The sequence below is a fragment of the Anticarsia gemmatalis genome, chromosome 9 (assembly GCF_050436995.1).
Source record: "Anticarsia gemmatalis isolate Benzon Research Colony breed Stoneville strain chromosome 9, ilAntGemm2 primary, whole genome shotgun sequence".
NCBI classification, from domain to species: domain Eukaryota; kingdom Metazoa; phylum Arthropoda; class Insecta; order Lepidoptera; family Erebidae; genus Anticarsia; species Anticarsia gemmatalis.
In genome coordinates, this window is record NC_134753.1 from 3,970,276 (window position 1) to 3,984,135 (window position 13,860).

General features: G+C 34.6%; 1 protein-coding gene across 2 annotated transcripts in view; it reads left to right on the top strand.

The window, feature by feature from the left end:
* Window positions 1-13,860, top strand: part of LOC142975698 (zwei Ig domain protein zig-8-like) — a 53,297-nt gene that overhangs the window by 23,824 nt on the left and 15,613 nt on the right. For both annotated transcript variants that reach the window (XM_076118698.1, XM_076118697.1), the window contains exon 2: window positions 9,875-9,974. In XM_076118698.1, coding sequence (XP_075974813.1) covers window positions 9,902-9,974 — 73 coding nt within the window. In that variant the 5' untranslated portion in view covers window positions 9,875-9,901. The remainder of the gene's footprint in view (window positions 1-9,874; window positions 9,975-13,860) is intronic.

The following is a 13,860-nucleotide window of genomic DNA, read 5'->3' on the forward strand; positions in this document are numbered from 1 at the left end:
CTAGTCAAATATTTCTCAGCTTTAAGTATTTATTCTTCTTTATCTATCTATCGCTCGCGGCGCCGCGCCCCCGCATAAACGTTGCGTAAATATCTCTGTTTTTAACGGTTAGTATTTTATCAAACACTGTTTGTTTTAAAGTTTAACTACAAGCCTGACAGATGCGGTGTCAAATGGTGTAAAGTCGGCTTATCTACGGATAGCAAAGCAAAACCATACTCGACTGGTTAGGCGTTTTTTTTCTGGTGTCATGTGCTCTAAAACCACGTTCACAATCTTTAAACATATTTTTTGTAATATTATAGAGAGATATCAAGAATGTTTGGGCAATCTACGGAACCTTTCATAACGGTAGCGCTATTTTCTACAGTCGGTAATAACCAGTGTTTGACATTTAAAATGCACTGCAAAAACTGTTCTGATTGCGCTTGCTTGGGGCGCTGATCACGTTTACATACAAAATTTTCCAAGTCTAGAAGATTGTCGATAGATGAATTAAAGAATCGCGCTACACTAATGTACTCATAAATCGAAAGTTATGTTGTATTAGAATTGGAGGAACATAGGTTTCATATTCTGTATGAATGTACAAATTAACTGAACCGCTAGTTTATGACCAAATATTCTGTCACAAAAGCAAGCCTAAAACAGAAATGCGTTACTCAAATTTTATTACCGACAAAACATAATTTGAAATGTCATGTCAAACTGTCATAACATATAATAGGTAGGCTAATATTACTTCATATGATAGTTACGGGCAAGCCAAGGGCATGAAGCAATAACTGGAATAAAATGAAGCCGTCATTCGGCTTAATGTCGGAACATAAAAGTTAGGTCTTGCAACAAAGAGTTGAACTTTACGACAGACGAACACATGAAACAATAATAAACGTTTAATCTTTTCTGATGTCGTTACAACGTATCTTTGGATTGCTGGAAGCCTTATTTGTGTACTATACATCTGTCATGAGGAAATAATTCACTAAACTTAAGTAAATTTTGTTTCTATTAAGTGATGTTTATACGGGTGGTCTCATGTTGACTTGTAAGGATTCTGACGTAAATATGCTTTATTACAACACATTACATAAAAGTTATTACAGGAAAGTTCTTTCAGTTAAATTCTAATTTAATACACGTTATATCAATATTATCTATCAGTTGGCATAAACATGGACAAATACTCTTGCGATAATGCTCTAAGTTAAAAAAATCTGTAGTCTTGTACACAAAAACACATATTTTGCAACTTTTGAACTAGTTGTAAACTTTGTAGAGCTACACGGGTAATTTGACAAAATTCCAAAATTGCGTTTAAAAGTATCAACAATAAATTGTCAATTCATTAGAAGCAAGCATATCGTTTATTTATTAACACACAGACTCAGCAAGGATATGTTAATGCCACAAAACCTTAGGTACATAATGTATTCTCAAAGCAATCCCAGTGTTTCATAAAGGTGACCCTCGCTCTGATCATATTCTGTAAATAGTTCGCAAGACTGTATAGGTATCTACAGTCTCCTAATTTACATGAAGCAAACGTCGTCCGACCTTCGCAATCGGCTGGACTCTTGAGCGAATATCAATAACTTGGGATAAAACTGCTGCGCAATAAACGATACTTTCCTTTTCAATTTGAAATTTTGTGAAGGAACATTGAAATACAATTCTTAACGTGAACAATAAAATATTCGAACACTGCTTCCCATTTTAATTAATATTTACCGTTCACCGTTCAGAGCTCGTATTGCTACAAAGGGGTAATCTATACTTATAATAAATCTGTAGAGAGGTCAATTCTGTACATTGAATATATTTAAAAAAAAACCAATGGGGGATGTTTAGTAACGGATACTGATACCAAATCTGCAATTTATAATTTTCTTTTCTGTCTGTCTGTCTGTCTGTCTGTCTGTCTGTCTGTCCTCCGTCTGTATGTGTCGCTATCACGTAAAAACTACCGGATAGAATGCGCTGAAATTTGGTATATGCATAGAATAAGTAGTGGAGCAATTTCTAGGATACTTTTTATCGCATAAAATTTCATAGATTTTTAGAAAATTGAAAAAAATACGTAGAAATCGTTTGAACCTGCGTTTCCATAAAGAGACCATAGATGGCGTTGCAACCCATTTCACAACATTCGCATATATATAGTTAAAAATGCCTTGCCATCCGTATCGATACCTGTTGTTCTCACCAACCAATAGATGGCGTTATAGTCAGCAACACAGCGTTTTTCCTAATTAATTTATTTTGATTGCTTTATTGTAAAAAAAAATACCTTTGAAACAGGCTATACATTTATAAGATTTTCGAACATAAATGTTGTATGATATATTACACAAAAATGTTGTTTTACGTAGGTCCGGTGCGCTCGGGATATACTAGATGGCAAACCAAGTAATTTCGTTTGTTGTCGCCCAACTAACAGATGGCGTAGTAGTTCGTATCACATAACCAAATTAATTGGTTGCATTAAGGAAATAAATTGGATAGCTGTGAAACAGACTACCTATGTGGTAAGTTTTAAAAAATAAACAACGGATGATATATTAAAAAATAATTACGGGTTACGCGGTTTCGGACGTATCATCGCAAGTATACATTATTGCGCGTGTGAAGAGCTCCGGCGCAGATAGGTCTGTTTGTACCTATAATAATATTCTGAATCCAGACGGGTAAGCAATGGTCAGTCTATAATAAGGTACCTATTATATTTTACAGTGTAAACTGGTACGGATACAGAAAAGAGCGGGAAAGAAGGTAACCACAGGAAATCAGGCCTGCCTGAGCCTGTGTCACATTGTGTGCCCTTCGGGTACCTTTCGTAAATAACCATTAGATGACAAAAGAGTTGTTAGCATTTTATGTGTAGGTGTATCGAGTGCTTCGCAATTCGCGTAGTCAAACGAATAAGCAACAGTACGAAATTCACGCGAGCGGAGCCGCACGGGTCAGCTAGTTTTTTAAATATTTTATTTGTTATTTCATTTCAATTCGATTGCATATCTAAATGGTGATTTCATTAAATTAATAAAATCAAATAACTCATCATTATTTTCCTCTGTTTTTATTCTATATTTGTTTTTGGACTGACTTTTGTATGTTTATTAATATATTTAAATATCCAACGTTACTGAATGATGGACTGATAGACAATGCACAGCCTGAGCGTAGAAAGTTGAAATTTGGTATGAAGATTCCTTAGGAAAAGTAGAGGACAAAGAGAGGATTTTTTGTAAATTTCCGCTCAGAGGAGGAAAGTTCCACGCGGGCAAATGTGTGTGTGGAAACCTAGTGAAATATAAATCAATATTAACTTCTGAATAATTTATTAGTAACAAACATTGATAACAGACTAATCTAATAGACCAAACATTATGCAATCAGCGATACAAACGTGCGAGTCTAATCAACGGCCGAGTTGTATGCTCAGGAAATTTTAGCACGTAGGCATAACTATCGGGATGAATATCAAATAGACTACGAACCCTAGGGAGCTAGGTTAGTTACGTATCTATGTCTTGACCTTAAATCGAGAAGATATACCAGCATCAAAGGAATATACATATATAAATCCTATATTCTACGTACAATATTTGGTATATTTTAATGATAAAAGAGGTGCTAAATTTACTCATCACTACAACTATTAAACATATCATACGTAAATGATATGACGCCTGTTATACCCAACTAGCTGACTCGCGCAACTTCGCTTGCGTCACATAAGAGAGAATGGGTCAAAATTTTCCTCGTTTTTGTAAAAAAAAATTGCTGGTACTCGGCTCCTATTGGTCATCGCGTGATGATACACAGGCCTTCCTCGATAAATGGGCTATCTAACACTGAAAGAATTTTTCAAATCGGACCAGTAGTTCCTGAGATTAGCGCGTTCAAACAAACAAACAAACTCTTCAGCTTTATAATATTAGTATATTATACCCAATAGGCGTAGGTAGAGATGTATGAAATACGTGTCGCCATGAACGAAGTAAGTCCCATTTCAAGATGGCTATTGCCACTTACCGAACGGCTGATTAAACTACGAGCTACAATTGGAAAATATTCTAATGAAGATTAGAAAAGACCAATACCCGACGGAGAATCGAACTTGAAACCTTTATCCGCAGCAGCTTGATAAACTAGCGACCGACAGAGGCAGTCAATGAAGAAAAAAAAGACGAATTTTATTAGAACCTTTATACAAGTTACCAACTTAAGTAGTTTAGTAAGTGTAAGCTTAACGGCTTAACATTAGGTGCTAAGTTTTGTCTCGTACCGAAAAAGTACTAAGTATTTAATGTCTTTAGATATAATTTAACCACGATTGTGCCACGAATAACAGCCTTATATTTCGTCACAAATAGATATTTTTAATTAAAATATGTCTCTGTGACCATGACAACCGTCAGACTGAAAAACCGCGACCGCAGCAACCTCAACTTTTAGTCTAAAATTAATCATAATGAGAATAATTCTATACAAGATAAAAGCTTCTACATAATTTCTTTAAACATTTAGGTACTACAACAGTAATAAATTGAATCTTTTTCATATTGAAAATGCTACAATTTGTATGTCTGTATGTTACTCGTTCGGAAAATCAACTGAACGAATTTTGATGAAAATTGGTACATATTATATACATAGTTTATAGCTTAATCAACGCATAGGGCTTTTCACTATGGAGATTTTTTACGCGGAAGAAGTCGTGGCAAAACTAGTTACATTTTAAAGGATAATTAGTATCTCCTAAATAGATTCAAATTTATAACACATATCCCTTCTCTATGACCTTAACAATACAAGTACAGAATACTATTATCAATGTAAATATTTAACCTATCCCGAACATGGCCGAACATGCCCGAAAATACCCGAAACTTAGTTACAACTTCCAAGTTATCTAAGACAACATATGTATACGTATGTACCCCGTTTGTAGTTCCTTGTAAAAACATTGAAACTTAAACCTTTCAGGTAAATTAGCCTTGTCGGCCCCTTTTAGTAGAGAATTTAGACAATTAGAGAATGTTACAAGAGAGGTGTATTACGAGTACATTATGCATACATTTGAATAGTTATGTCAGGTTAATGTTACGTAATTGAGGATAAGTAGAACTCAAGGTCACGAGACGTACTAATATTCAAACTAGATTTTGTGTATACTCCATATTTGCTTGAAAATTATGTCGTTCCCGAGATTTTAGTGGAATAAGTACTTATAATTAACCTTATTTTCAATACATGTAAACATTTACTTGAGACCGTATAGCAAATAGGTATACTCTAAAGCTTTACCTTTCAGAAAATTAGACTAGATTGCGTTTTTAGTGGAGTAAATTTTATTTCATTCTTTAATGAGCATACAAACGTAACATCAAGTCTGTCATACTAGAAGGCATATGCAGAGGTGTATAAAATTCATACACATTTTGTCATTTGCAAATTAAGCCCCATGTAAGCCATTTGCGAAAACATTCTAACATTATGTTAGTAAGAAAATACCACTTTGTGAGACCTTGGTATTGAACCTGAGACTTCTTGGTCAGCAGTGTTATACAACCAAACTGCAGAGGCAGTTGATTAATCAACATTTGTTAATAAAAGTACCATTAAATAAAATGACAAACACATTACATAGCCTACAAAATATCTAAATTCAAACATATCAAAACAAACAAAAACAAGGAACCTATAAAATAAAATAGGTACAATATCACACACAATAACCGTAATCATTGCGCGGTGATGTGGTTTGAGCTTCAAATTGAACAGCCACTTACAAACGACAACAAAGCTATCGTTTCAAAGGATCAAAAACCACTGCTGTATCGGGCGTAGTAATTATGACACCGACTGTTACGGCTTGATATGAAATCAAATAATGTAATACTGTTCCTGTGATAGGATTGTGACTGAAATATATCTTTGATATTATCAACGATTATTATTGTTATAAAGTAAATAGGAAGCGAAGTAAACGAGGTGTTTTTAGTCTGTGCCTCTGCTAAAGAACCAAAAACGTGATTCTGTACAGTCGATACTATTTGATATCGATATCGAGAGTTTGACATTTAAAATAAACTGAAAAAATTCTCGATAACTAGCAGGTAGTTGATAGTCGATAGTAGTAGAGAATCGCGTTAATCGCGTTTCAAGGGGCTCCTTACTGGCCAGTAACATCTCCTGGCATTTCAAATGCCAGGAGATGTTACTGGCCAGTAACATCTCCTAGTTTGTCATGAATGAAATCAGCTTTTGGCACAGCTAGACTATGGATAGGTGGTCGCTCTTTCTTTTCTCGCTGTAGGTTATGTATGTAACTTCAAAAACCAATGAGCCGAAATTGTTTAAGCAAAAATATTAAAATTTTGTCTCGACCAGTGACTGACTAAATCACTACTGTAATGTTTTATTAATAGGACATCTTAATACTTTTTTCAACGTTAGTTACTTCACTGTAATAACAATCTCAGCATTTGAATGATTAAAAAAGAAATCCCTCAACAACCGTGGAGCAATTTGCAGAAATAATACTATTATATTTTGGCGAGAAAGAACATCAAGCGGAAGTATAAATTCAAAATGAACTTATCTACCAACATAAGTGGTCCCTAAATAACAAAACTTTTGTAATGGCCCGTCCTAATATTTTATTTTATTCATGGAAGGGACGCGTCCGTAGAATCATGACACTGGGACATTACATGGCTGTTTTGTTTACTGCTGCCATAAAAGAATGTGTTTTTATAACAGGCGCACACATGCACATCAAAACGTAATAGGTACCATACATAATGCTGTACATGTACAAATAGTACAAGTACAGCGAGGTGCCGAATAAATTCCGACTTTATTTTCAAGCGCATATCATTCATTTTTGAATGAAAATAGAACAACATCTCTAGTATGACACGGAGATTACTGTGATCATGCTTTATTTGCCTGAGCTGACTTTTCAAGACGTTGTCAAATAGGTGTTATTACTGACTATTAAGTTATTGGGCGAGGCCATTCCATTAAAGCAGTCATATATCACATGCAATCACGGACACGTAGACGCTCACGTACAGGAATCTCTGAAGCAACGTTTTCAAACGAAGAATTTATTGCAATTCCTCAAGCAAGTAGTGTATTGATATAATATGTTTAAGAATGAACTAAATAATATAATATATTTTTCGTTGTGAATCTTTACTCACTGTTTTGTGATTTTAAGTTGTAATTTTTATAGACATTTTCACAATTCATGAAGAAAATTCACTTAAACCTCTAGCAGTCTGCTGATGGTTTTCATACAAAATTTCCCGACAGTTAGCCCCGGTTGTCGGTAATCGATAGTGGTAGAGGATCGAGCTACAGCAAATGTTTGCAAATAACTATCAAAATACTATTCGTAAGTTTTCTGAAACCAGCCCTTTACTGTTTCGATATATCATGTAAGATCATCTTCTTGTCGTATGGTTAGTGGTCAACCTAGTGTCAAAGTTGTTCAAGCCGCCCGAAGGCCTTTGACGTGGCTTAACGACTGTTATCTTATTGACAACAACCGGGACCGACTGTTTACGTGCCCTCCGAAGCACGGAGACGCCCTGTTCAAATACCACTATGCGGTCACCCATCTATGGAATGACCGCGCCAAGGTTTGCTTAACCCACAGATCGTTTTGACCGGTGAGCGCAACTGGCTACGGGCGCCTCTGTCATGTAAGATAATAAGTATTAATCAAAATGCAAAAACATAATAAATAACTTGGTAAACTTTACTTTACTTACTACTTACTTTACCGTCAAAAGCACATACAAATGGTAGCTACCTTTCTATAAAACTCCGTAAAAATGATACCTATGATTTTGATCAGCGGTATTTCGAATAAACTGTCAATCATGTTGGAGACATAAAATTTATATGACGCCAGTAAAACATATCTGATTTTTATGTTAGAAAATTGTATCTCAATATCAGAATAGATCGGTTGTGAATTTATATACCAGTGAATAATATTTTAGATGTTATTGCTGAATAGAAATGTAATATGTTGCTGAATTTGTGATTGCCTCAGGGGTGACGTGAACAGATTATGAGCACATTAGTCTTTTATCATTAACATTAGTATGTAACTTTTGAACATATTCATGTGATAAATTATATTATTGACGGTGCTTTTAATGTTAAAAATAAATTGTCTTTATAAAATAATTGATTTCTGTTTGAAAAAAAAAACTCTCGCACTAAGACAGGTCTTGTGTCGGGAATTGCAGCAAGTGGGGATAAAACCCACAACCTGTCAGCGCTATGCGCGGCTCAGCGACTGAAGATGTTTTACTTTCTCGCGCAAAAGTTTTTAGTTTGCATAATTTAATCTATTTTCATAACAGCATTTTAAAATACAACCACTAAACCTACTTAGCTGTCTGTTTCTTTACATACGAATATCTCTCCCGTTTCCTTTATTCTAAAACACATACAGACTCTTACTAACTGCTAACTCAAAGAAGCCAACCTCAAAAATATTCAGTGACTAAATTGCGTCAAGAACAACAAAGCCTAACATTAGGTTCTAGCCCAGTATGTCAGACAGTCACTCAAGCAAAGAACGTCTGAGTGGTGCTAATGAAATTAGTCCGTAATACTCTTAGATCTTCTCGTGTCTAAATATACAACCTCACGAATACAAGGCCGAAATCAGGCACGAAATAGGCTTAGTAATTTCAGTCTGATTCTAACGTAATTTGGTACATGATAAACAACGTATCACCTTTTTTTCTGGGAGATATGGACAGATATGTTTCATACATATAATTATTATTCAAAACAATGGCTTTTCTTTGCTCCACCGGTCAATGTGGTCCTGTTTATAACACTATCAATTTACCACAGCAACTGAGACCTTAAAGATATAAGTTTCATAATAATATATGTAAAAATATTTGTTGGAAGCAATATTCCGTTAGTATTTTTTAAATCGCCAAGCTACATTTTCAGTGCCTAAGTTCTATTACCAAAGCATAGAATCTCGCTATCTTTTAACAAGTTAACTTTATTTTCGCGACAGGGAAAGCACCTTCGGATGGAAAAAAATCTCAAACACACGGGCGCTGTTGTTAAACCTTTGTATGCAGCCTAAACTCTCCGTAAACAAAACCATACACCAAACAAAGCCATAAACGGTCGCCCAACAGACAACACATTCGCAAGACAATCGAATTAACGCTTAATTCTGCAAATTGGAATTTCACTCAATGCCGTTCTTTGTAACCGTTTTAACATGACAGAATCTTTATTAATAGGATATGTCGGTTTTAAACGTCACTTTTCATTTTACCAGAAATTTTATTTGCGAAGTTTTAGGGTGACCTTTATAGCGTATTTTGCAGTTGGCAATTTTATTGTGACGTCATTACTGAATGGGATTCGTAAATTGAGTTTCTGTTGATTCGAGTCATTGTATTTGTGAAGACAGTTCGCGGTATTTTTGCTGTTTTTCTCGTTGCATTAAGCATGGTAATCTACGTTGGCTGTGACGCAATAGCCTTTTTTATTAATTTTGACATATCTTTTCACTACAAATGATTTTATTTTTCGCTTGATGATACACAGCAAGACAAAGGTTCATAGGCTATTTTCATTCTCATACTATTTATAAAACTCTTCTTCAATTTCTTAAGGGTCTGGGTAAAAATACATAGGCACTACTTTCTATTATCTAATTAGTTAATTTTATAAGAGCTGATCAAATCCGTAAAATATTTCAAACGACATAAATTTATTACAACTCACTAAAAATATTTTTTTATACAAATATATTCTATCTTATTTCACAAACGACATTATTACTAAACGTATATTTGTATTTCAGTGAGGCTGTCTCCGCGAGGTGATCGTAATGGGGTTCACGGCGAGCGGAGTAAAATCCGCTTTATGGCTATCTCTTCTACATGGCTTCCTTTTCCTCATCGGTAAGTACCATTGTGTAACGTGTTATAATCTTCATAATATTGTCTTAAACATCGTCTTGGAATATAAAGAGGGGAATGAGTATAGATAATAAATTATAATTTTGTAAGAGTTTGACACATAAGTACATACACAATATCACGCCTGTTATACTCAAAGGTGTAGGTGTATAAAATATATGTTATTAACAATTTTGTTCCCATGTAATAGGGGGCGAGATATACACCGGGACTCTTACTCTACATCTATTAAAAATTATCTATAATAAATTAAAAAAAAGCAAAATAACACTATGTTTATTTATGTATACACCCGGGAATCTAATACGAGACCTCACGTCGGCAGTCAGATATAGAAACAGCTCTAACACAGGCAGAAAAAAATGCATGTGTTGTTAAATTACATGTTTATGTTTTTTAGTATTACTATGAGCATAGTATTTGCATAATATACTTGCAAATTTCACGTAAGTTTCTGATCTGTTATCAAATTTTAATTCAAAATAACGTTTGCAAATAATAAATATATTCTGCAACTAGAAATCACGAAAAGACCGATCGACGACAAGTTTCAATCTTCAATACATTTCCTTTCACGATTTCCAAACTGATTATAAACTTCCTTACCGTGATGTATTACGTGTTGCTTATCGTGAAAACGTTCACTTTTTGCGACTACCTACTTTACTGACCGACTTACTTACACTGCATTTGATGCCATGACCCGCCCGCTTATTTTCTAAAGCCTTCAAGTTCTTGAAAAGAGAGTTTTTTAAAATGACTATTAGCAATTTGAAATGCATATCGCTACTTTAATGGAAAAAGGACGTATAATACATTAAATATTTGATAACTTATGCCGTCTTTTGTTCTTACGTTATGGTTTATTATTTGGTGGATACTTTAAACGCTACCGTAAACTCAGAAAATTTAAATATCGCTATGAATAAAATTTTAGTATTTCAAATAGTGCATTTAACCTGAAACATGCATTTCTTTAAATTTTAAAGTGACCCCCTGTTTTCAAATGTAACCCCGTATTACCGTACTTAAGCTATATTTGTATAAGATGCATTTTGTAAGTGTTAATACCATATATTGCTATGGTAAAAAGTAATTCTTAATAGTTCGCAAAGCTCTAAAGTACTCTTGCATTAAATATTGAGGTTTTATTCCCGGACACCTCAAACTGAAGTTTTAAGTTTAAGGAAATACCGGAGAGAACATTAAATTGAATTTGACTTAACTTTCGAGATAATTACTTTCTTGGACTCTGAGCCAAAGTGCACTTAGCTTAATGTAAAGCTCTTTACAATGCTTAAGTTTTAAAAGTGTCGACTAGATCGTTTCTAATAAATTATTTTTAACTAATCTATACTAATACTAATATTATAAAGCTGAAGAGTTTGTTTGTTTGAACGCGCTAATCTCAAGAACTTCTGGTCCGATTTGAAAAATTCTTTCAGTGTTAGATAGTCCATTTATTGAGGAAGGTTATAGGCTATATAACATCACGCTACGGTTATTAGGAGCGGAGTAGCAACGAAAAATGTTACAAAAACGGGGAAAATTTTGACTCATTCTCTTAGGTGACGCAAGCGAAGTTGCGCGGGTCAGCTAGTAGTTAGATATTACTAGATGTTGGAAGAGAAACTACAGTGTTAGCATTACATTTAATTGGTAAACTATCAATACCAAGACAAAATAGCATATTATACTTCCAGTCTGTGACGCTCTTTAAATAAAAAACACAACGTGCTGCCTTTTTGATTCGTATAAAATGTTTGTCAATTTTCTTGAGACAGGGAATTTCACAATATTTTATTCACATTATGCGAAAAAAAAACATAATTCGACTTTTATGATTACGGAAAAAATATTATTATAATAACGTGACCATCCCATCCCCATCCCATCCCATAGTAACATCTACGAGTAAATTAGAACATCCAACCATCCCACACATCTATCGATAACTTTCCGATAAATTCGCACTAAGTCTTCACAAGCCAGATCAGCTCTAAATATTTATAATGTCTATATTTCCGCCCACTAGCAAACTAAGCGTGCACTTACCCTGTCTGAGAGCCAGATTTTGAAAGGTATTATGACATCCTTATAATCCGGGGTATACCACCGGTTATGTTAATCGTTAGGGTTATAGCCACTCGACACGGTGCACCTGTGTCCTTTTGTACGTCAAAGTTTTCAGTAAAAACCTTTGGCTTTTATATTTGTTTTGGAGGTCGAGGTCGCTGTTTTTGTTTTACATGTTTTGGTATAGGTGTTCTAGAAAAATGTACTATGAAGTACGTCACACAGAAAAAGAGTGTGTACTTGTTTAGGAACAACTGTTGTTACGGTGTAACAATACGGTGGAAACAATTTGATTGATTTGTGTAAATAAGGAAGTATCCTTATTTACACAAATCAATCAAATTGTTTCGTATAAAAAGGGATTGTATATTTAAAATTTCTTCTTTACAGTACCTACAATAAAGCCTGTCTCATTTAAAATCAGGCAACGTGTGTTTTCAAACTTGAAATTCGAAACAACTCGTCTTCACAAAATCTGGCTCCAAATAATCCATCTTCAAAACACCTGAAATGTTGCGATATTTCTGCAAAATTCGAAACACATCACGTGCTCAATCCATTTTTCAGACTTTTATACGGTAGAAAACTGTCAATGGATGCAAAAATACAGATGACTCGTTGAAAGCTAGTGAAAGTTAGTAGGTAGTATGTCGGGACCATGCAATCGGATTAAGCCCAGTACTTTCGCACTTCAGTGTTAGCCTTCAATGCACCTAAAGGCAGGTCTGAGTTAGCAAATGGATATAGCCGGCGAAAAACGCTTTTTCTGGTCCTTTTGCAGCACTTGTTAAAGGGTACTCTGTCGTGAGAACTTCATTTAGGAACAGTATTTTGAGTAACATTTTCCGTGTATTTTTATTCCTGCTGACATAATAACACGCCTTTTTTAGTCGAAGATGCGGTTGATATACATTTACGTTTCGCCATTAACAACGTTGGTCCCACGTATTGGCGGCTTTTAGCCATTTTCGGGGCACGTTACTAAACACCGGGCTACTATTAAGACATATTCTACTTTGGCTGGAACTGAACCCTATATCTCATAACTAAGAGTACATTATTACTTAAATAAATACTTTTTATTACACTAGACTCGCGTCCAGGAACATCAAAATTAGTGCAGTAAAACTTTACCACTTCGACTACAACCATCAAAGAAGTACCCAATGACGTAATAAAACACAAAATAACACATACATACACACATTCGTTAACAATACCATACATTTTCTATTAAACCACCAAACATTTTACGAGGAAGCTACAAAATAACTATCACATAATCCGAATCCGTATCTCTGTATAACAGATGCCGACAATAAAAAAACAGGGATTATTAACTATTAACTGGAGCAATAAAGAACCGACATGAGGCTTGCCAAATACTCGAATACAATCCCCCTCTGAATGATATTTAGTCGTAAATCATAGAATGAGCCTCTTTTGTATGTCTCCTTGTGTATTTATTCCCTTCTGGTTGGCTGGTTCTGAATAGAAGCTGAATGCTAAAGAAAAATGTAAGTACATGCATTTCTGTTGGATAGTCTCGAATGAATTTAAGAGGTCCAGTTTGTATTCGGACGTTGGTTTTATGCTTTTCTTTTATTTCGTTCTGGTTATGAGATAATTTTGTTGGTTTGAAGTTGTTGTGTGCTGATTTAATATTAAAATAGGACGACAGAGACTGATTCAATTTTAGACGTGGATAAAATACTAACTGTGAATGAGAAGTCAAGCTTCTGGCCAGTACGTAGGTTATTATATACTCGACAATACAAAGAGTATTGTACTC